We start from the raw sequence: 24,212 nt of genomic DNA on the forward strand, positions 1-24,212 counted from the left end.
CGCTATAAAGGAAAAGACGAACTTTCCAAAAAGGGACATTTCATATGAAAATTAAAAGGTTCTGTTTGGCAAAAATTCCATAAATGAAGTCAAATGACAAAGAATGTACTTGGAAAAATGATTGCGGTATGTATGTCAGAGGGCCAATTCTTTTCATATGGAAAGAATTCTTAAAAATCAATAAGAAAAAAGATGGACAATGAGGAGGTTGAACTGATATTAACAGAAATAAGCATATTAGAACATCCTAATCTTTACTCTGTTTAGAAGTTCAATTGAAAACAATGAGATCTCACTTCTCTACCTATGAGAGGACCATGATAAAGTTTGGTAATACCCACTATTATAGATGATACAAGGAAATAGGCAGACATATATAGTTGATGAGTGTTTTTGAAGGTCATTTGTACAATGTCTATCAGAATTTAAAAGGTCATTATCCTCAGACTCAGGAATTCTACTAACCCTGTAAATATTTTCCAGCAAGTATGCAAAAATAGTTACATAGATATTTGTTGTAACAGTGTTTATAATGGGGAAAAAATGAAAGCAAATCATGTCAGTAATACACAGTGGAACGCTGTGATGATTTAAAATGTTGCAATTCTCTGGGGTGCCTGGCTGACTCAGTCGGTGGAGCATGCAACTCTTCATCTCAGGGTTATAGGTTTGAGCCCCATGTTGGGTGTAGAGATTACTTAAAAATATAAAAAAAAATTTTTTTAATAAAAAAAGTTGCAATTCTCAATTTCCTGATTGAGTGAAGATATTAAATGAAAAAGCAAATCCGTGTGTATAGTCTCATATCATGTGTTTTATAAAAATGATGTATATCGGTCAGGAAGGTATTAGCTACAAATAATAAAAAGCCCGAGTGGGTGTATTTATCTTATGCCACAGGAAATCTTCATATGTTGGCAGTGCAGGGTTGGTACAGGGACCCAAGTATGCCATCTGTGCCTCACGCACGCTCTGTCTTTCATTTCTACGTCCCTAATTGTGTGGGCCTCTGCCCTCATATTTTTTTCCCTTCATCCCAGCAAGACGGCTGTGCTCTACCAAGCCCCATGTCTGGATTTGCAGGTGGGAAAAAGATATAAAGAAAAAAGTAGGAGAAAGGGAAGACGTCTGTATCATAAAAGCCAGAATGTTTCCAGAAATCCTCAGCAGACTTCTGCTTACTTTTTGTTGGTTAGAACTATTCCACGGCTCTCTAGATCTTTAAGGGAATCTGCAAAGGTAAGAATTTTAATTAGGCACATGTTTTTCCCTCACATGTAATGAAGGGTTCTGTGATTATGGACGAAGAGGAGAAGGAATATTAGGTAGGCAGCTAGAAGTGTGGCACTCTCTCTCTCTCTCTTGCTTTCTTTCTCTCTCACACACACACATACACACACACACAATCTGTGTTTGCATACAATACTTCTGGAAGATACTTGAGAATTGGATAACAGTACAGTCTTCCTCGACTTACAGTGGGGTTATGTCCTCATAAATCTGTCATATGTCCTGATAAACCTTACCTTAAGTTGAAAATGCATTCAATACACCTAACCTCCCGAACATCATAGCTTAGCCTAGCCAACCTGAAATGTGCTCCGAACTCTCACATTAGCCTACAGTTGGGCAGAATCATCTAACACAATGCCTATTTTATAAGAAAGTTAGATACCTCATGTAACTGTGATTGACTACTAAAGGTGGAAAGCAGATTGCATGTGTGGGTACGGAGTGGTTGTTCGGGTGCGTGGGTCGTTTACCCTCGTGATCATGTGGCTGACTGGGAGCTACAGCTCTCTGCCAGGGCCTAGCCTCCTGAGAACAGATCACACCGCAGGTCGCCAGCCTGGGGAAAGATCCAGATTCAAAATTCGAAGTGTGGTTTCCACCAGATGCATATGGCTTTCACACCATTGTAAGTCCTGGATCATCTGTAGGTACCTCTGTAGAACTGACCAGCAGTCAGGAGAAAGAGGGACATTTATTTTTCACTTTATATTGTTAATTCCCACTGAGATTTGTTTTGGGGGTTGGGGGGGCGATTTCCTTGAGTTTATTCTGTACCTGACATTAGTATGAAATGGTTCCCATAAAGAAGGGAGCTAAGCCCTTCCTCATGAGCATGGTCTGATGGAGGGGCAAGGCAGAGGGGGCCCCAGGTGGGCATCCTTTTGAGAGACCCCCGGCAGGGGACTTGGATGCACAAGCAGCAGAGAGTGAGTAGGAGGCTGCCCAGGCTGGCGGCTGACAGTGCCGAGCCAGGCAGGCTGGGAGGGGGCAGGAGCTGCCCCGGATCCTCTCCTCAGGGTCCTCCAGCCCTGTGTCCTCCTCGTCTGCCACTGGGATGGACTGCATGGCAGGGGCTCCCACGGGCTCCTCAGACAGCTGGGCTGGGGGCTGGCTGGCACCAGGGTCACAAACCCTGCACACTTCCGCTGCTTCTGGCTTCCTTCTGGGCCAGGGTGCTCGAGCTGCAGGTGCCCCCAGCAGGTGCCTGGACCAGGGGCAAGGCCCGGAATTTTTTTTTTTTTTTTAAACAATGAATATGTGTTAAATGTAAAGGAAGGAAGTTGATAGGAAGTTGACATCAGTGCATTATCAGATCCCCTTGGGTACAGCTGTCCAGCCAGTTGGTATCTTGGACTCCTTCTAGGTCTGAGCCTCCTCAAATGTATAAATTATAATTTATACATTTTCCAGAAACCAAAGAAGAGGATTAAGAGTCAGCCTCTTTGGTCACAAAAGAAACCTAGCATTTTGAAGATGTTCTTATTCAGTCTTCGTTATGGGCTGAATGTGACCCCCCCCCAAAAAAAATTCATATGTTGAAGTCCTAGCCTCCAGCACCCTAGAATGTGACTCTATATGGAGATAGGATCTTTTTCAAGATTTTTCTTTTATTTATTTATTTATTTTAATTTAGACTGAACGTGGAGCCCAGTGCGGGGCTCGATCTCACCACCTTGAGATCACGACCTGAGCAGAAATCAGGAGTTGGTCGCTTAATTGACTGAGCCACCCAGGCATCCCAGAGATAGGGTCTTTAAAAAGGAGATTAAAATTAAATGAGGTCATGAGGGAAGGCCCTAACCCAATATGACTGGTGTCCTCATAAGATGAGATTAGGGGCGTCTGGGTGGCTCAGTCAGTTAAGCGTCTACCTTCGGCTTAGGTCATGATCCTGGAGTCCTGGGATCGAGCCCCCCACCAGGTTCCCCACTCAGCAGGGAGTCTGCTTCTCCCCCTCCCTTTGCCCCCCCCCCACCCCCCTGCTCATGCATGCTCTCTCTCTCAAATAAATAAACAAAATCTTAAAAAAAAAAAAAAAAAAAAAAGATGAGACTAGGACCCAGACACAAACAGAGGGAAGACCACATGAGGGCACAGGGAGAGCAGGGAGAGAACAAGATGGCCATCTATGAGCCCAGGACAGAAGCTTTATTTTTTTAAAGATTTTATTTATTTATTTGAGAGAGAGAGAATGAGAAAGAGCACATGAGAGTGGGGAGGGTCAGAGGGAGAAGCAGACCCCCCGCCGAGCAGGGAGCCCGATGCGGGACTCGATCCCGGGACTCCAGGATCATGACCTGAGCCGAAGGCAGTCGCTTAACCAACTGAGCCACCCAGGCGCCCCAGGACAGAAGCTCTAGAAGAAACCATCCCTGTTGACACTTCATCTCAGACTTCTAGCCTCCAGCATTGTGAGAAAACCACTTTCTGTTCTTTAAGCCGCCCAGTCTGTGACATTATATTTTGGCAGCCCTAGCAAACAAATAAATTCTTCTATCCCTTTAAACTTTGGTGGGGATAGTTGCGTGTTTTGCAGAATCTCAGGATAGTCGAGATTGCCCTAGGCTTGGCTACTCCCGTCTTCTTTTCCCAGGTGAAAGCTGGTCTCCAGGGTGACTAGGCTGGGAACCTGGAAATACTGAATGTGGGCTGGGACAGATCTCTGACAGGGCTTTCTAAAGGGCCTCCTTGCTCTGAATGCCTCATTCCCGGGTTCCTTGCAGCCCTGCCTCCAGCTTTCTTGCCTGGTCTCTGATCCATTTTCTTTCCTTGAACTCTAGGACCAATGGATGCTCTCCTTCACTCTGGCCTCTGATTGCTAAATCCATCTTGATCACAGACAATTTTATCTCTTACAGATGATCTGCACCTGAGTGGTTGGGATCCTGTATTATATGAGTTGCCTTCAAATACATACTGGCAAGAATTATATTCCACTTCTGATGGAGCAGGAAAGGATGTGTGTGTGTGTGTGAGTGAGTGAGAGAGAGAGAGAGAGAAAAAATGCTTGCCCTTGAAGTTTCAGCTTTTGGGGTCTGCACACCTCCAGCTTAACACTCTGCCTGAGCCAGGGCCTTGGCCTCCGCCAGGACCAAAGGACTCTGAAATGGCCTGCAGTGGTCCTTCTTTAAGGGAGACTTGAACTTTTGGGGGGCCATTTTCCCTGTCCCAATGGATAATGACTGCAGGGTCACCCATGTGCTGGGTTAGGAGGGAACCAGGCCTGCATTTCTAATAGCTGTCAGTTGACTGAAGGTGAGCAGAGGTTGGCTTCACAGCATTCCCATCCCTGCTGAGCCCCTGGAGAGGGAAGCCTCATCTGTGAGGTTTGCCTGTCTGCTCACCAGTCTCTTCTCAGGAAGTGTGTAGCCTGGGTGGGATGGGGTCGCCTCACTGGTCAGCAGGTCTACCTTGTGGACAGGCCGGTGAGCACAGAGCTGCACAGATGGAAATATTTAGGTCTGGCTAAATGCACGCAACTGTGAGCTCCTGGAAGCTCCTGGTTTTTACTAAGTGGGGAATGAAAAGCACTTTTATTTATATAGAAAATTAAATCTTGCTCTTTTTGTATGGTTTATGATTTTTTTTTTTTTTCACTCTAGGGAACTTTGCCATGATAGCGAAGAGTAACAGACCTTTTCTGTGAGCACTCAAACTGCTATATATACAGGGTGGCTGAGTTCTTTGAAGCCTAGGGAGACAGATGAATATCTGAGAAGAAGGCTTTACGGGCCATATCATATCTTTTCTTGGGGCCCTGACTGTTGTCTGTGCTGGGTGTGAGACAGAGCCACACATACCATCCTCTGGGTACCAGTGGGATGCGGTCCCTTGCATCGAAGCATGAGGGGGGTAAAGTAGGGAATCGATGAGAGGGTGGCTGGGGAGAGCCCAGGCCATGTTTGTTTGGCCTGTTTAAGAGATTGTTCTACTTCATGCCAAATTTGCGAGGAGTCTAACTTGAGAAACCTAGAAAATTTAGTAGAAAATACATTTTCACAGTATTTTAAGCTGGAACAGACTATTTTAAGCTGAACAGACCCTGAAGATAAACCAGTTCAGCTTCTTCCTTTTTGCAGCTGAAGGACTGGGGCCCAGAAGAGTCAGGGTTTGTCAGGAACGTGCAGGAGTCAGTGCAGCCCTGGGAGTAGAACCCAGGTCTCAGTGTCATGCTTGCGTCTCCTTTCCAGTAGCGATGCTTACTGGGCTTTCGCAAAGCGTCTTCCTAGATATAGAGAAATACCTCGTTACTCATAAAGCCAAGTCTTCAAAAGTTGTTTTTATAATAACTATGAGAGCTTTGTAATTAGTTGAAATAATACCTTGTAGTTAATGAAAGAAATGGTTATGCTCGGTAAAAGCTGTTTATTAATTATTATGTTCCAGTCAGTGCTTGCAAATTAATTTAAGGGACGAAAAGCAGGATTATGTCAAGAGTTAGAGTGATCCTCAGAATCTAAGGAAAGGAAACAAGTCCAAGCTTTCCTTATGTGACTTGGAACTTGGGACTGGTGTGTGTTGCTCTGTCCCTCTGTCCCAGTCTCTCTCTGAGTCCCCCGTCCCCCATCCCCTGTCTGATGAGCCCTCAGGTCCTGTCATTCAACTTGTCGGTCACCTTGACTCCCATCTCCAGTCCCCTGTCCCCCAGCTTGGTTTCCCTCCCAACTTCTGTCCCTCTGTCTCTCCCTAAGGACTTGCCCCCATTTTTTTCTCCCCTCAGACCAGCTTCCTCTGCAGCTGACATGTGATGCAGGTGACCGCCCCAGCCTCTCTCTGCTTCACTCACTAATTCTGTCTCTCACCCCAATTCCCAGTTCCCCACGGAGCCATCTGATCTGCCTACTTCACCTTTTCTCACCAGGCTGCGAGTTGCTGCCACTCTTCAGAACGGGCTGCCTGTGGCCGGGTGGCCAGCCCTGGGCAGAGGCCAGGGACCCTGGGAGCCTCAGGAACCCTGGGAAAGGCAGCCGGCCTCCAGCTAGACCCCGTGTGTATGACCTCGTTCAGTCCTCACGGCGGGCCTACAAGGCATGCAGTATCGTCTCTCAGGAGGGCGTGGACACCTGGGCTTAGTGTCCTTAAAGCCGTTTGCTCAGGGACCCACTGCCGGGAGGTGGTGCAGCTGGGAGCCAGCCCCTGAGGTTAGCACTGCACCCTCCTCCTCCTCGTACTGGGCTCTTCTGAAGCGAGTCCGTGCATTCCCAGGAAGTCACCGTGCTCTGATGCTAGGTAGACCCAACTGTCTTTTGCATGCGTTTTGAAGTTACTGTTAAGGCCCTTGGGCTGTCTGTAGACTTGGGATCAGTAGGATTTTATGAAAACCTGGCTTGAGACCCTGTGTGATATCTACTAACATCTTCACACGCTTGGGGCCCGACAAGGATTTCTTTGATCTAGGTCAAGTCCTCGCAGAAATGCCATAGTGAGATTTCAACATCATGAGCTGGTTGTCAGGATTTTAAAAAGCCCCCCCCCCCCCCACCTCTTTTAAAGAAAATGCAAAGCTCTGGCATAAATCAAATTTTTAATCAGTGGAGATTGGTTTATATTTTTGTAGCCCCTGGCACCAGTAAAGATCTTACATGGACAGAAGACCTGTAAGTGTATTTGGGAGGGTGATCATTTGCACACCATCCTCCTTGCTGAGCAAAGATGGTTAAGTACTTCCTTGCATTCCGTGAAATTTGCTGCGATGCAATCTAAGAACCGAGAAATGGAGGGTGGAAATGGGCTTAGTAGTAAGTGACCTTCTGTTTCCACTCCCTCCTCCTTGTTCTTTGACCTGCTGCAGGGGCCTTGGGGGCACAGTAAACCCAGCACAGAAGCCGCTAATCCCCCAGCCTTTCGTTCTGGCTCCATCCGGCAGCTGCCCCCTCTCACCCCGAGGCCAGGCAGGGAGCCGCTCAGACCGACTGTGTAACCTAGACCCAGATACCTTCCCCTTCCGACTCAGGTGCTCTCTCACCTCTGTTGGCTTGTAAAGGAAGAGGGGTAGGAAAGGGTGCGGAAACTAGAAGCCTCTGCTTGCTGGAGGAGCTTTTCTCTGTCACTTGTGCTATTTTTTCTTAGATGTGTGATCTGGGTTTGTGAAAAGCTTCCAGTGGCTTCTCCTTTTAGATCATTTCATTCCACGATGCAAATGGCATCTCCACTGAGTCTGGAATCACGCTTAGTACTTGGCCAGAGCCCCTTGCTTCACCACCTGGCCAGCTGACTGCAGTTTGCCCCGGGGCACTCCTGATTCTGAGATGCCATCAGCTCAAGAGTCCGCCTGCCCCGAGAGAGGGTTGGGGGCATGGGGAGGGGGCGGGGAGGGCTCCCTGGGGAGGACCTCAGGGCGGCGCTGTGGGCGGCAAATTCACCCTCCGGGGCACATGAGACTGTTCAGGAAATGGGGGGGGTGGCAAAAAGCAACCAAACAAAAGGGCCCCATTAAAAAATGGTTGTGTGACATGAGTCTATTTATGTAAAATTGTGTGAGTGTGGGCAGGGGAATGAGGGCCAGGGAAGAGAAAGATACTGATATCAGATGAATGAAGAAATGGCGAACAAATGTAGTTGTCACTCTGACACCTCTGTCAGGTAATATGCAGTCGGAGGAAAGGAAAGAATGTTGCACTTATGCTTCTGCCTGATGGAAAAGAAATCAACCAAAAAAATCCCTGGTGTGTAAGATAAGCTTTCAGTATGTCTGAGCTGAGCAAGGAGAGAGGCAAGGAAGGGGACCTGGGGGGCACCTGGGTGGCTCAGTCGGTTAAGTGACTGCCTTCAGCTCAGGTCATGATCCCGGATTCCTGGGGTTGAGTCCCGCATCGGGCTCCCGGCTCGGTGGGGATCCTGCTTCTCCCTCTGACCCTCTCCCCTCTCCCCTCTCATGCTGTTTCTCTCTCTTAAATAAATAAATAAATAAAATCTAAAAAAAGGAAGGGGACCTGGATACTTGGGAAGGGGGAAAGGGAGGAAAGGGATTCTCACCTTTCCTTTACACGTTTTTTTTTTTTTTTTAAAGATTTTATTTATTTATTTGACAGAGAAAGACACAGCGAGAGAGGGAACACAAGCAGGGGGAGTGGGAGAGGGAGAAGCAGACTCCCTGCCGAGCAGGGAGCCCGATGCAGGACTCGATCCAGGGACTCCAGGATCATGACCTGAGCCGAAGGCAGTCGCTTAACCAACTGAGCCACCCAGGCGCCCTCCTTTACACGTTTTATGTTAATTACTTGTTAAAACCAGCACGAGTTAACTTTTTTATAATTAATAAATATAAAGAAATCCTTAAACAAGAAATCTATTCTAAAGAGAAAAAAGGAAAAAAATTAAACTTACACTGGGGTAGATTATTTTAAGTTTTATCTTTATTTTTTGGTTTTAAATATTCTTTTCTTTTCTTTTTTTTAAGTAATCTCTATGCCTGACATGGGGCCCAAACTCACAACCCCGAGATCAAGAGTCACACGCTCTACTGACTGAGCCAGCCAAGGCTCGACTTAAGTTTTATGTTTAATAGGTAGTCTCTGTAAGTGGTGGGTATCTTTCAAAAGGCACAGAAGGCTCAATGGGGAAAAGAAAGTCTTCTCTCTTGTCCATGGCCATCCATCCCCCCCACACCTCCCGCTGGAGACAGCCAGGATTCCCAGGTATCCTTGCAGAGATGCTCTGTGTTTTTACAAATATATATTTGCATGTATAAATAGGGGAAGAGAGAGGTTTCCACCCCCCAGCCTCCAAAATAGTAGCAGAATAGAAACACTGCTTTGGGCCTTTTTTTTTTTTTTTAAGTTAAAAATACACTCTGGACGTACTGATACATATAGAGCTGTCTGGTTCTTTTTTTTATTGATTGTATGATATTCCATTATCTAAGCTGTTTTTATTTAACCAGGCTTCTATCAATGAGCATTTGAGTTGTTTTCAGTCTTTCACTTTAGAAACCATACCGAAGACATACTTGGGACTATATCCTTTGACATTTGTGGGTATAGCTGTAGAAGAAATACGTCAAAGTGGAATGCCAAATTCCTTTCCAAAGAAGGGGTACACATTGACTCTTCCTCCAGAAATGTACAAAAGTGCTAGATGTTCTTTAAAGTGCCCGTGCTGCCTTGGAGGTGGGATATACTATAATGGTAGCAACAGGGATTTGGGGGAAGGTGATAGGAGAGTCAGGCCTTTTCAGTTGCTCCTCTGATAGGCCTGTCTCTTTCCAGAAGTTACTTTTGCATAAACTTTGGTTTCAGGTGAACAAGGATATGAGGAAGAAATGAACATTTAGTGAGCTGCTACCATGTGCCAGGCAGATGATTAGGTCGGTTTCATTCTTCTAGCACTCTTATGAGGTATATGTTTGGCGTTTCTTATCCACACTTCACAGATGAGAGCAGGGAGGCTCAGAGAGGCTCGATAACTTCCCCAAGGCCACACAGTGGGTAAGTGGCAAAGCCGCTTCTCAGACTTTCTCAGTGCACTCATGCTCATGTTGATCCTCCTCCCCTGTCTCTTAGAAATTTAGAAATCTCTGTAGCTCTTGTGTTGCAGAAAATCTGGGGATGCACTGGAGCCCTGAGCTAGTCATAGAAGACCGACGTCACCTACGTCTGACCTACAGATGTGTGATCTTGCTTGTGCCTCAGAAATCCCTTTCCATGGGTCTGTGGGGTGGACGGACAGAGTTTGTTGTGGGGTTATGTGGATTGTCCGTAACCTGCAAAGGGCTGTGTTCCAAAAATTCCTTTTCGTCTACTGACTCTAAAGGGGAAGACATAGTCCTGAAGGGACAGTGCTCTAAGTGCTGGTTTGGCTTCCGGGCTGAACCACAAAACCCATATAACCTACAAAATTCTGGAAGAGTATTCGTGGCCATATGTCTTGGCACTGTCCATAGGGGAATGTGTGGGTGAGGACATAGGGATAGATAAGGGCTAAGAGGCCACAGTGAGGGTGAAGATACGAAAGGCCAGAGCTCCCACATCTGAGGCCTGGGCTGGCTACAGTGAGGCTGGGGCTGGGACCAAGGAGACCTTGCTTTTTGGAATCATTAAAAGCATCACTGCTAAGAGGAGTGAGGCCACTTATTATTTTCGAAAGTCAAATGTTTATAGGTTGGCAATTGCCTATACTTTTTTGTTTCAAATGGCTTTATTAGACTGGTAACCTCTGATGCAAACTTGGCTTCAGTTAAAGAGTTTGGATATAATTTGGCATACTTTCTCAGCTCACGAAATAAAGGAGCTTTTTCCTTCCATAAAAAGCAGGACAAATTTTCTCATAGATGCTGGAGAGCATTATGCACACATTTTCTGGTATAATTTCCAGTCTAAGTGGAGAGACAGCGGTGCTCTTTTGAGCTGCTTTTGTGAGCCAGCCACTGGGTTCCCCTGGGCTTCCAGACTGAATGGGAGCCAGTGTCTTTATCCTTAGCCTTGTCTCCTAGAAGTTTGGTGGAATGGCGTTGGATGAAGGAAAGCGTAAGTCTCACTTCTGTGTGATAATACTCTTAACTTTGTAATAGGCAGAGAGCAATTTCCTGAAGTGGAAGAGGAAGAGAGGAGAAAGAAGCCAAGCTTCCATGTCTCTAGGGGATTAAAGGCACATGGGCGTCTGACCACTTGACTTCCCTTATATGTCAGTTCTTGCATGTTTGTCCTGTAGAAGCTGTCGTTGGTTGTCCCATATTATTGGTCCTCCTCAGAAGTTTACAACCATCAATTATCTCTAACTACTTCGACCTACTAATTTTATAGCCATTGGTGGTTGGCGTCACCTACCAATTATTACTAGGTATTAGATGCTGTGTTGTTGTTGTTTTAAAATACTTTATTTATTTGAGAGTGAAAGAGCAAGAGAAAACAAGCAGAGGGGAGGGGCAGGCAGAGGGAGAGGGAGAAGCAGATTCCCTGCTGAGCAGGGAGCCTGACGCGGGACTCGATCCCAGGACTCCGGGATCATGACCTGAGCCAAAGGCAAATGCTTAACCAACTGAGCCACCCAGGTGCCCCTATTTAATTTAATTAATTTATTGCCCATTTTAAAAACTGGGTTTCTTTGTTTTCTTATTGAGTTTTGACTTTTGTTCTTTATATATTCTAGATACAAGTCCTTTAAATCAGATACATCCTTTGCAAATACTTTCTCCCCATCTGTGACTTGTCTTTTGATTCAGTGTCTTTAGAAGCATTGAAGTTTTTAACCTTGATGACAAGCTAACCATTTAGAAAGGAACGATTTCACTCATAGTATAGGAAGTACTTCAGATCCAGTAGCCACACTTCACTTTTAGCTAGGATAGAGTAACAGAGACTATATTTACCGTCACACCTGAAAAAAAACAAAACAAACCAGCAACATATATAGAATGATGATTTTCAAGACCCCGAGCATCAGGCAACAAAGGACAGTGATCCTGAGAGATGGGGAACAAAGGAAGTGGGCCTCATAACTGCCCCAGCTTAGCACCCTCGGCTGCCGGGTGGGGAGGACACCAAGGCATCCTGGCCCGCTCCCTGAGTGAAGGAGCCCAAGGGAACTAGAGCTTTAGAGTTAGCAGGACAGAGGTCTGGGGAAGAGAAGGAACTCCAGAGATCTGCGGAGCAGCGTCCCCTGGAAAACCCAGCAGGGTGCTGCTCAGAGCCTGTATGAGAGGAAACCATACGACTGGGAAAAGAAGCGGGGCACTAAGAACTTATTTCAGCTGGAGTCTCCCCTACCCCACATCCAGAGCCCTAAATAATTCGTGGTACCTCGGCTCCCTCCTGTCTCCCCCGCTCATCCCTACTACTCTCAAAATAACCCATTTTCAGCGGCAGTTCAGAAGAGGGCGTTTTTAGCTACACTTACAGGTTTCCCTAAAGTGTCTCTGAACTGTGTCATCCTTAACATTTAGAAAATATTTTAAGATTTTGGCGTTAGAATCTCCCCAAGGGGATTTTGACTCTGTAATGGCTTTTCAGTTTGAAAAAGATAGCAGAATCAAGTAAGACAGAAAAGCAGGGTGATTTCCCGGGGCCCTTCTCGTTGTTGCCCCCGGCCGTGGTGCGTGGAGGAGGCAGTGTGTGCGGGAATGTTTGGCAACCGGCCCTGGCTGGGCATTTGTATACCCTTTGGAAGGAAAGGCTCTAGACTTCAGCCCTAAGGGCTTGACTGTGCACTGACCAGTGTCAGATTTGGAACCAGAGACCTGAGGGAACTTGAGAGGCTGCCTTGTATGTGCCCTCAATCTGTGGATTCCCCCATTGATTGATTCAGGTTTTCACCATGTCCTGAGGGCCTCCTGTGCACCAGGCACTGTTCTGGATGCTGGGGATCCAACAGTGAGTAAGGAAAATCTCCACACTTGTGGAGCTTATATGGTCTAACAAGAGACTCACCATCTGTGTCAGGTAGACAGAAATCTTATGAAGAAAAATAAATCAGGCAATGGAATGTGCAGGGACGGGGAGGTGGGGATGCCATTTCATACAAGGTGGTCAGGGAGATTTTTTTTTTTTTTTTTTGAGTTGGTGATAGTTGAGCAGAGACCTGAATGAAGCATGTATGGGGGATGAGGGGAGGGTGGGGAGCAAAGTGGTCAGGACAGGGAGCAGGAAGAAAGCACAAGGGCAGGAAGTAGACAGGAGCAGATCACATGGGACCTTGTAGAACTTTGTGACGACTTGGGCTTTGTTCCCAGCGAGGGTTCTGAGTACAGTGACATGACCTGATCTGCATTCTAAAAGAACCCATCTGGCTTTAGTGGGGAAATGGACCATGGAGGCCAGAGGTGGGCTAGGAGGGCACCACAGTAGTCCAGGTTGATGGTGGTGTGGGCAAGGGAGCTGATCAAGTGGTCAGATAGGTTGGGTGGGATTGAAATAGAGCAGCAGGATGTGCTGATGCTGTGGGATGTGGGTGTGGGATGTGAGGGAAAAGGAGGGTCAGGGTGGCTCTACATTTTTTGTCCAGAGTAGCTGGAAGAATGGAGTGGACACTTATGGACATGGGAGGACTTGGAAAGGAGTAACTTCGGGGAGGTAGGGCCAATGGAATCAAGAGTTTGATTTTGGACATGTCAGTATCCAAGTGACCATGTTTAATAGGTAGTTGGATCTTGGTCCGATACTCAGTAAAAAGCTCGAGACAAGGTGAATGGAGACCCAGGCAAGGCAAATGGCCTAGTTGAGTGGTGGGTTCTACATAGACCAAACTGCTCAGAGAACTGGCTCCTCCTCGGTACTACCCTTTCCCCACGTGAAGCTAAGCCTGTTTGGGTGATCCCATACTTTCTAATTGGCTTTAATGCTTTCACGATTATGTTCTTTTCTTTCTCTATCTGTATTTAGCTTTCAGTCTGGAAGCCAGCTGTATCTGCTTCAAGATGAGGTGCCACTGAAATATAAAGAATTCTTTCTTGTTTGTAATTGCAACTTGTAAGAGGTTAGAGAGGCCAAGGAGTTCTGGGTTTCCACCGTTCATGCAATTTAATACTTTTCAGATCATCATGGTTGCTTGTTGGTTGTTTATAATGGCCCCAAGTCCAGTCTGGATCTTCCAGGAATGAGACTCGGGCGAGGGGGGCAGTAAGTAAAGGGAAGCTCATGTTGGGGGAGGACCTCGCCCCCCCCCCCACCCCGCTGTAGGTTCTCCTGTAGGGTTTGTTTATGCGCGTGGGAGAGATCAGCCATGTGCAAAATAAGCAAGCTGGACCATCTCAGGGCTCCTTCCAGACTTAAGTTTGTGGGTTTCTCTGGTCTCCCAGGCCATTCCTTGGTTTGCCCGACCCAGGCTGACATTCACTTCTTTTTCCTCCCAAGAAAAATGAACTTGTAGAAATCTTGTCATCTTCCCTGTTAGGAGACAAGCAAATCTATGGCTTCTGATCATCCTAGCACTTCCAAATCAGGTCGATTTTGATAAGGCTGTTGGGCCAGTGTTTCAAATTTCAGTTCAAATCATAAAAGTTCCTCCCATTTACAGTTGAAAGGAAAGCTACGGATGGAGAGAGACAGTTTTAGTCGGAATGCTTTCATGCTGTCTGCGTTCACTTCTCTGAGCCTGGAACCATTTCCACTAAGAAGTAGGTGACAGGCTATCCAAATAAAGAGTAACCTTTTGAAAGCACTTCAGGCCAGCAGTGTGGGCTTTTTATAATCCTCACTTGCCTTTTGAGAGAGGCAGGGCCAAGTTGGGTTTGGGCTCTGCTTCCCCCCCCACCTTCCCCCATACACACTTTGATCTGTGAAGCATGTCTAATCCTTAGCCAAGTCTGTTGGAACTTTATCCAGAGCAGGAAAAAGGGAAATATTTTTCCTTTCTTGGGTGGATTTGTATTTATATAAACCCTTAGCAATGAAAATGGAGCCAAGTGGCAGGCACATGCGTCTGAGGAGAGGCAAGTTGAGTCAGTGGTAGAAGAGGCCCGGACCAGCTTTGATTTGGGTCAGACCCTGGCAGACCTTCTAAGGGTCAGTGAGGACAGGGCGGTGTAAGTCCTCATGGGCATTTTCTGAGGGACGAATGTATACGTGGGGCCATCACCGACAGCCTGGCTGAGCCAGCGGCCGACGGGTTACCTTCAGATCACAGCTCTGGTGGGATTTGTGTGTGTATGGAGTGGATTCATTCACTTCATGTTTGTTGTTGCTACTGAGAGAATAGTGTTGTAGAGGGCCTTAGCTGTCCTCTATAACTTCAACTCTGGAAGCTTTACTTTCTCACAGTGTGTCCATTATTGATTTACCTGCATGAATTTGTCAACACTTTCTGGACTAGCCGTTGGCACTTCCTGTGGGTAGTGAGTTTTAAAATGTGCTTGCCATGGTCCGAATGCTTTCCTGTCAGAAAACTACCTCATCTAAGTTTCCAGTGGTGCCTCATGGTTCTGCCTTTCTGGGATGCATCGGGCTTTATTTTTAGATGTTCTAGAGAAATCTTGTATATAATCTAAAGATAGGATACCTTGTTATTGTGTTATTGCACTTTGTATATTATTTGGGCTAATCTGGGACTGATAAAGACTCCGAGACCAGAAAGTGTAAAGAACTTTGATATAATCTTTTATTTTGCTGGGTTCACTCTTTTAGATCCAAAGGCAAAGCCCTTCCTAGTAGGCTCCTGAACTTCCTGCAACTTCCCTGGAGTCATTTCTCCTCCGTGTAATAAATACCACCACGGCCAGGTTCACCTGCTGTCCTAGATGTTTATTCTGGCCCCCAGGAATATTTATCTTGTGTCTGCTGGAACCTCACACTTGAAAGTGGAATCCTCATGAAGCTTCTACCTGGTATCTCGTCCCAGTGCAGTGATGAACACTGGGGGAAGGAGACTCTGTAGATCAGAGACCCTGAGGCTTTTCAGCAGGTGCAGAGTCTAGGCACAACAGCAGCCTGGAGGAGGGGGGTATGGAGCTCTAAATCCGCTCTAGGTGACAGAAATAGGGGGCTGTAGGCAAGGCGATTGCAGCAAGCCAAGCATGAGGAAGTGGTAGGAAAGAAGGCTACAGAGGATTGGATGTATGTGAATAAAAAAACAAAAAAGGAAAACAGACTTGAGGACAAGGAAGTGTGAGCTTGTAATGTGAAGGAAGTGACAAAATTCAGGCGGAGATTTGAAAAGAAATCATGTTAGCAGGTTTTTTTTCCTTCTGGTTGAACTCTGATCAAATGCTTTGGAAGGGGTGCTGTGACCTTAGGTCTCAACTCTTGATCCAGAAGAGAGCAGAGTACTTCTCCATCAGGGAGGGGCTGAATGCAGCCCTTCTTGGCGAAGCATGCCCAAGATACTAGTCACTCCTTCTGTCCCTCAAACAAACAAACAAACAAACAAACAAGCTTTATGTAATTAGTAAGCAGACATTACTATTAGGACACTCCTCTCTTGGGAATTGGGCCAAACAAGGAAAAGCTGAGTTTGCCCACTCCGGACGGAGCACCTTCCATAAAAGGAAAAATTAAAGGTATCAGTCGTTTGTGCCCAGTGTGGGGTTCCTGCTCGGCTTGGCTTCTGTTATTCATTAGGAGAGTCTGAGGACTTCACAGGTTAGAATCACTGTGTGAGTCACAGAAGTAATCAAGATTGTGATCTCTGTTTCTCCTTCTGCCTGTAACTCACCACCACCACCACCTTGGAGGATGTTGGGGAGAAGTTGAAGCAACGTGTTGAAATTTAGTTTGTTTAGTGCAGTCTGACGAGCAGGCCCTGAAAATTTGCTGAATTTAGGAACTGAGTTGCACCTTTAGTTCAAGGGCATGTCCAAGAACCCCAGTTGACCTGCTTCTGTTTGGCTTGTAGATTGTACTCTTACTGATAAGACTTCACAAATTGTCCCCAAAGCATCAGAGCATAGAAGGCCATTTGAATATTTAAAAAAAAAAAGAAATCCCAGCTTTCAAAATCAAAACTGGTCTTGAGAATTCAACAAATGGCTGGAGACAGAAATGTCTTCACATTGTTAAATTGCCCAGAACTCAGTAGATTCCTACATTTTGAAGAATCGCAGGGCTGTATGTTGAAAATGAAAACACAATTTTACGAGAAGTTCATAATTTCTGATGGTGTGAGTTTTTGCGGTTGCCTTTAGAATTCATACCTTGGGATGTATCCAGTTATTAAGTGGTCCTCTCACTGACTCATTTCCAAGAGGAACTAACTGAGCCAAAAGCAGACTCTGCTCACAGGAAGAATGCAGCATCTCTGTGGCTTTGGGGAGCCTTTTTGGAGTCCCAGAACTCTCTAGAAGTACATGTAGCCAAGTGCTGGACAATGTCTGCAGGTATCGTAGCTGACTTCCAATGACCCAGCAGGAAGATTCCTGCTGAACCTCTGGGTACCCCCGCCGGTTTCCTGGCAAGCTCAGTGGGCACCTTCCAGGGAGTTTTGGGGGAGTCCCAGCTGGCTTTCCTATGAATTCAGCAGCACCCACGGAGGGAATTTTCCAAAGGCTCCAGCCAGTGCCCCCTCCAGCCTCTGAGTGAGCTTGACAGCATGCTCTCGCCACCCGCAGACAGCTTCCCAGGGAATTTTGTCAGCACCCAGAGGATAGGTGCCGGCCTGCCGGCCTTGTCTGGCCTGCGGTTCCAGGGGCCGGCATCATACCCTGTCCTGAAGAAGAGGACCATGAGAAGGACGACTGCCAGAGATGGGCACAGTTCCGGGCTCCGAAACAGAAGACCCGCATCTGTTTCTGCTCTTTACAGACTCGCTACACTCCTTCCCACACGTCACTTTCTCGCCCCCCCTGCCCCCGCCAAAAGAATTAATAATCAAAGGGCTGAGACCAAAGCTGCTTAACAAAATGGAATTTCTTTTAAAGACTACCAAAACACACAACCTGGTCTATTTATTTTATTTCTTCTGAGCCGCGGCCAATCAGGAGGCGCCCAGCCGTGGTCCTGAGGAAGGCACCGTGGTGGGAGCGGGTGCAGGCATAGGGGGACCCTCCTCTGAAATGGCAGCCAAGTCTACAAATGGTTGGTTATGTGGAACCAGCAGGTATTGGGGGATCTCGTCTGCCTCTTCTCACACTCGTAAGTGTGCATGATGGCATGTTTTTAAATTGAACGTTTTGATGTTGAATGTTTACTTCTCCTGTGTATATACTCTCTGGGCTTTATTTCTTCTTAAGACAAGGTGTCCTGTTCCCTCCTTCTGGCTCTCCTCTTCCATATAAAGTGACCGTGGAGTTCTCCGGTTTCTGCTGTCTCTGATAACTTGGTGGGCTTGCCAAGTGGGGGGACCTTCATGCTCATGGTTTCGGACGATGCTGCCTTTACCCTGAGGAGACGTGGAAACCATGCATTCGTGCACCTCATGGCTGCTACTCGAGAGTCACACTTCATTAAAATACAGCAGTGGGGCGCCTGGGTGGCTCAGTTGGTTGAGCGACTGCCTTCAGCTCAGGTCATGATCCTGGAGTCCCTGGATCGAGTCCCGCATCGGGCTCCCTGCTCGGCAGGGAGTCTGCTTCTCCCTCTGACCCTCCCCCCCCTCATGTGCTCTCTCTCATTCTCTCTCAAATAAATAAATAAAATCTTTAAAAAAATAAAAAGAAAAAAAAATAAAATACAGCAGTGGACTTGGAGGGGCAAGGAGTGTGACTTTTAGAATAGTAGAGCTGAAGGTACCCCGAAAGACATCCAGATAATTTACTTAATAGAACCTATATCATTGTTTGTTTTAATACCTAAGACCACTCTGCTTGTTTTGAGGGATGTTCATAACTGAGATCTTTATCCCGGATCAGGAAGTGGGTTTCATTTACGCTGAAAAGAAGTGTTTGGCGCGTTTAATATTGTGATTTGAGTCATTACTATGATCAGTTTGTAGTATTTTGAGTAATGTGCCCAATATTTGAGAATTCTGATACTTAGTAGAAAAAGGTGAGAAAGTTCGTTCCACTTATCTTCTGTTGATTTTTTTTTTTTTTAAATCATAATAAGACTTAGCATTCTGTTCTTCCATGGAGGGGGGGAAACAGTTGATGTGGTAGCTTTTTAATGCCAGAAATCTTAAGCCGGAGTAATTAAGAACAGTTTTTCATAATTTTCAATAATTTTCAATAATTTTTCATGATAAAGCCTAATACAGCCTTAGTGATTGCAGTGTTCTGTGCATGAGGCCAAATTTCTGCTTCTTCAGGAAGACAGATGGCATTGTATACTTACTGCACATGAATAGAAAATCTCCGACAGGAGAGAACGTATTAGCATTTACAGCTGGCCTTTCCCTTCAGTTGTGAAACATGCTTTCGTCTTGTTTTACTATTGACTCAAACATAAAAATAAATAAATAACCTCAGGACCATTTCATCTTGAATGGCCCATTTCACTCTAAACTCATTTGTGTTCTTTGTCAGTTGCTCTTTCTAATTAGAATGTACTTTTAAGTTGACTCTGCCACCCAGAAATGTCAGTCTCATAATTTTTAATGACTGCAGAGGATCCCGCCTTATTAGTGTGTAGTAGTTTTTCATCATCTCCCCGTTGTCGGACATTTGAGAGGGTTACCAAATTTTCACTGTTTTGTAAATAGCGTGGCTATGAGCAATCATTGTATAATTTTTGTCAGAGAGAAAGGCCTTGAAGCAAGTTCCTGAAAATGGAAATATACCAGGTCACATGTATATCTGTCCTCACTTTACTGCTAACATGTTTTCTGTAAATGTAGCTTTTTTTTTTTTTTTTTTACAACTCCCACCAACTTTGGGATTTATTTCTTAATTGCTTTTGCTAGTGATGACAGATGTGTAATAAATCTAATCTTTTTTTTCATTTGAAGTTTTCAAATCTCTGGCGACATGGTGTTTTGCTGGCAGATGCTTTATGGTCTAATCCTTGCGTATTGCTTTGCTATAGAGAACCTGGTTACTGATCATATATTTGTAAATGAATTTTTTATATAGTTGGAAAAGTAAGCTTTTCAAAAAAAAAAAATTCCATCATTATAGTAATAGTGTCAGGAATTTACTAGATGCCAGATACAACATTCAGTACTTCTTATGTTATCTACTTTAATCATCACGATATCCCTGCCCAGGACAGTATAGTAGTGTGTCCTGTCAGTTAAGAGTGGAGTCAGATAAATAGACTATTATGCAGCCATCAAAAAAAAGAAATCTTGCCATTTGCAATGACGTGGATGGAACTAGAGAGTATTATGCTAAGCGAAATAAGTCAATCAGAGAAAGACAATTGTCATATGATCTCACTGATGTGAGGAATTTGAGAAACGAGACAGAGGATCATAGGGGAAGGGAGGGAAAAATGAAACAAGATGAAACCAGAGAGGGAGACACACCATAAGAGACTCTTAATCTCAGGAAAGAAACTGAGGGTTGCTGGAGTGGAGGGGGGTGGGAGGGATGGGGTGGCTGGGTGATAGACATTGGGGAGGGTATGGGCCATGGTGAGGGTATGTGTATTGTGTAAGACTTGATGAATCACAGACCTCCACTCAAATAATAGATTATACGTTAATTTAAAAAAAAAAGTGGAGTCACATAGTCCTGGGTCCAAATTTTGGCCCTGCCACTCCTTCCTTATGAATGTTGGTGAGTACTTAACCCTGAGCCTAACTCTCCTGAGGATAAAAGCTGTACCTACTTCATAGGGTTGTTGTGAGAACTAAGTGACATAATAACATTTATAGCATAAGCACATAATAAATGCTTGATAAATGTTAGCTGCTACTGTGATCGTTTTTTCTTCTGGGGTTAATGTGTGTCCTTCACCTTGATGTATATAACAGCATGATGATAAGGTAGAGCACATGGTAACGAATATTACTGGGTCTTCTGAGATCGTGTCCTCCACTCTTTGAGGTCTTTTCCAGTCCTGCAAATCAGCAGTAGTCTGTCCTTCTCATTGCTCCTCTAACATTACGTAACTTTGCTTGGGGGCCCCTATCACACAGGACTGTAGTTCTTTTTATGGACATTTGACTTTCTCTGATGCTGGGACCCTTCGTATCAGAGGCCTTGCCTTAGACTCTTGTATCCCCTGCATCCCCTCACACACACAGTAGGATCTCCCTATTTAGATACTCGGTGAATGGCTCTATTTTAGTTTAGCTTTTTTTTTTTTTTTAAAGATTTTGTTTATTAACCTGAGACAGAAAAAGCATGAGCAGGGAGGAGCGGCCAAGGGAGAGGGAGAAGCACACTCCTGGCTGAGCCAGGAGCCCGATGTGGGGCTCGATCCCAGGCCCCGGAGATCGTGACCTGAGCCGAAGGTGTGGCGCCCTTTAGTTTGAAAATCAAGTTTGTGTTAAAGAAATTTGAGACAATGAGCTTCTATTTTAGTAGACAACACTAGTTATGAACCACTTTTTGTATTTGTGGTACGTTTTTTGAGAAGAAGAACCTACTTTCCTTATTTTCTCAGAAATCTTAGCCAAATCTCCCATCCTAGGAATCCCGGCAGCACATGGTAGCCTGTGGGAGTTCATGGACGTGCTGCAGATTGTGAACCGTGCAGCCCGGTGCTCCGTTTTGTGGAGCATCAAGTGAATTTTTCGGATGCGTGAGCCCTCTTGGTACCTCCAGCTTTCATGCTGCCTGTGTGTCTGGCCCCGCTGCTGGGAGGAGGACCCAAACAAGCCAGTTACCTGGTTCTCGAGGATACTGGGAATCGGGGTAGGGGGTGGTTGCACTAAAGCTGTTGGTTTAATAAAAATTAATAACGGATGCTTTCTAGTCTACTACAGATTATTTCACCTCTGGCTGCTTCCAGAAACCAGCAGCCAGCAAGAGAGCCCCTGTGCTGGGGGTGGGCGCCCGAGTCGGGCCTTGGCATCTGCAGCTGGATCCCGGGCACTCGGGCAGCTGAGAGAGGCCCGGGTGAACTTCCAACCAGGAGAGCGTTCTCAGGGGAAACCAGAGAAGCTGAGTCTGTGTTCAGGCCTTGGGGGTAATCTTGGGACAGAAAGTGCAAATTGAAAATATCCCATAAGGAACCAGGGGAGAGCGGTCCAGGGCCAGGGTGTTACCAGGCCTGGGGTGTTCAGAGCACCCCCTTGCAGTCCTAGTCACGTGGTGGCTGGGTTGGGTCAAAGATGCGCAGCTCTGTGGGACCTGGAGCAAATCCGTTAAACTCAGAGTTTCTGACTTAGAACGTGGTGTTTGGGCCAGATGACTTCCAACTATTCATCCAGCTCTAATGTACTATTATTACTTTGGTTTGTTTTATTGCTTTGATAGCATTTAGTGTTTACATTTTTAACTTGCATTTTTATATTTTGGAATATTTTCCTAGCTGGTGTCAAAGTGTAGTTCTGATACCCATGTATCCGTGATATCAGTTAGTCATGCTAAATTAACTTTGCAGTAATTGGGTGTTGACAGTAATTTGGTTAAGGAACTTCAAATTATCTTCAGTTCATATTGTCCAAAGCCATATAAAAATGCTCAAAGCAGGAAACAAATGCCTTATCATAAAAGTACAAATATGTCAATGCTTAGTTCATTATTTAAAAATAGTGTTTTAAAATTGCTCTTCTAGGAGATGTGTCCTGGCATAAAGAAGCAGTTCCCACTCTGGGAGGTCTCGGAGGGTGGTGGCAAAGAGTAAGCTCCCCAAAGATGACTTCCCAAGGTCACATGCCGAGTCTGCCACTTGCTAGCCCTTGACTCAGGGTACGCTACATAACATCCCTGACCATTAGCCTCTTCATTTGTAAAATGAGGGTAACCCTCACAGAGACATCGCACAGATGAAATGAGATGTACATTTAAAGCTCTCAGTACAAGGACCGGCACGTGGCCATGCTTTATCACTGTGAGTTCTGCTGAAGGTGGGGCCTTTAGAAATAGGGTATTTTGAGGCAAAGGATTTTTTTTATTATCTTTGTTGGCTTAATTTCAGGATCGCTAGAATCTCAGATCCATTATACAAGCGATGGCTGCCAAAGAGTTGATGGTTTTTTTTCAGTAGCAGCTCTCTGTAGTTGGTATCCATTTTGTGTCCTTGGTTTGGTCTATTTAACTTCTAAGTTTAAGTAGGGGGATTTAGGCAATAACAGGTACCATCCTCAGCTAGCAGCTGGCTATTGCATTTTCTCTGAGCGAGAGCACCATGCTAGCCATGAGAAGAGAGAGAGGGCAGGCCACTGCCCATAAGTAGATGAGGTGGAGGGGAGACGAAGGAATGGAAGTCATCACTGCTCTTAGGGATTTAATGATCTAGTTGGAGAGCGATTGTATCCGGGGTGTGCAGAGCACACAGATTTCCCTTGGGTATTGTGGTAATCCGTTAAGTTAATTGTCTGTTTTTACTAGACCCCATTACTCATAACATTATGCTGGTGCTTTCAAATCCTCACACATACCTACCTAGGAAATCCTCTTGCCAGGGTGAAGCTGGGCTGTTTACCTTGATAATACCTTCAGTCGGCTGCATTTCGAGATCATTTCTGCAGGGCTTTGTTGAAATGCTGCTACAGTCTGCCCGAATCCCATCTGCCCCCGAATGCTAATTACGGACACCTTGGCAGCCCTTGCTTCTCCGGGCTCTAGGGATCCTCGCTCAATTCGCCGCGACGTCTAGATAAAGATCTCCAGAGTCAGTCTGTGAAAAGGAAGGTGAGGAAAATGCTAGCGGAGGCTGTCTTTGTCTGGAACGATGGCCTTTTCGCCATAACCATGAGAATGTTCTCCATGGTGACGCAGATGAGAATTAAGGCAGTGGAGTGGGAGCAGGGCCAGTCTCGTGATTCCGGGTGCATATTTGTTCTCTGACTCCATTGTCTGGAGACCCTTTACTTGCTCACTACCTGCCCTCCTCCCTGCTTCTCCCGTCCCCGAGCACTGTATAACTCTGTGAAATGGTCCCATTCGTAAGATACATCTCATGAATGCATTTTCTGTCTCTTCCTGCAGGGGAGTTGCTGAGTCAGCCCAGACCAGAAGGAGTGGCAGAGATCATTTGCCCTAAGAACGGCAGCGAGCGAGTGAATGTTGCCTTGGTTTACCCACCTACACCGACTGTGATCAGCCCCTGTTCTAAGTGAGTTCCAGACGTGGTCCCCTGTCCCTCACTCCTCATCCTGCCTCAGTAGTTGTGACAACAAAAACCAGGTTAAAGTACCTTTTGGCAAACCTTGAAGACTCTCCCAGGGCAGACCTAGATATCTAGGTGACATAGACATCAGGGCTTATGTAGCAAACTAGGAATTTTTTTTCTTGTTTGTGATTTATTTATTTATTTATTTTTTGCTTTGCTGATAAAGGAGTGTTTAACAGCTTTATTGAGCTATCATTCACATACAATACAGTTCACTCATTTAAAGTATGTAATTGACTTTTAGTATATTTGCAGGTATATGCATCCAAAAAGAGCATTTTTTTTTTTTTATGGATAGTGAGAACAGTGAGGGCCCATTAAATAAGAAAAGCCTACAGAAAATCTGTAGATTATTTTTCTCTGTAGGTGTCTTATTCTCAGTCCTTAGTAATC

General features: G+C 45.6%; 1 protein-coding gene across 2 annotated transcripts in view; it reads left to right on the forward strand.

The window, feature by feature from the left end:
* Window positions 1-24,212, forward strand: part of MFHAS1 (malignant fibrous histiocytoma amplified sequence 1) — a 101,304-nt gene that overhangs the window by 64,840 nt on the left and 12,252 nt on the right. For both annotated transcript variants that reach the window (XR_004679076.1, XM_035004114.1), the window contains exon 2: window positions 23,636-23,762. Coding sequence is in view for 1 of the 2 variants with exons in the window: in XM_035004114.1 (XP_034860005.1) it covers window positions 23,636-23,762 (127 nt within the window). In the remaining variant the exon portion in view is untranslated. The remainder of the gene's footprint in view (window positions 1-23,635; window positions 23,763-24,212) is intronic.

Source organism: Mirounga leonina, unplaced genomic scaffold (assembly GCF_011800145.1).
Source record: "Mirounga leonina isolate KUSES-001 unplaced genomic scaffold, KU_Mleo_1.0 Mir_128, whole genome shotgun sequence".
Lineage (NCBI taxonomy): Eukaryota > Metazoa > Chordata > Mammalia > Carnivora > Phocidae > Mirounga > Mirounga leonina.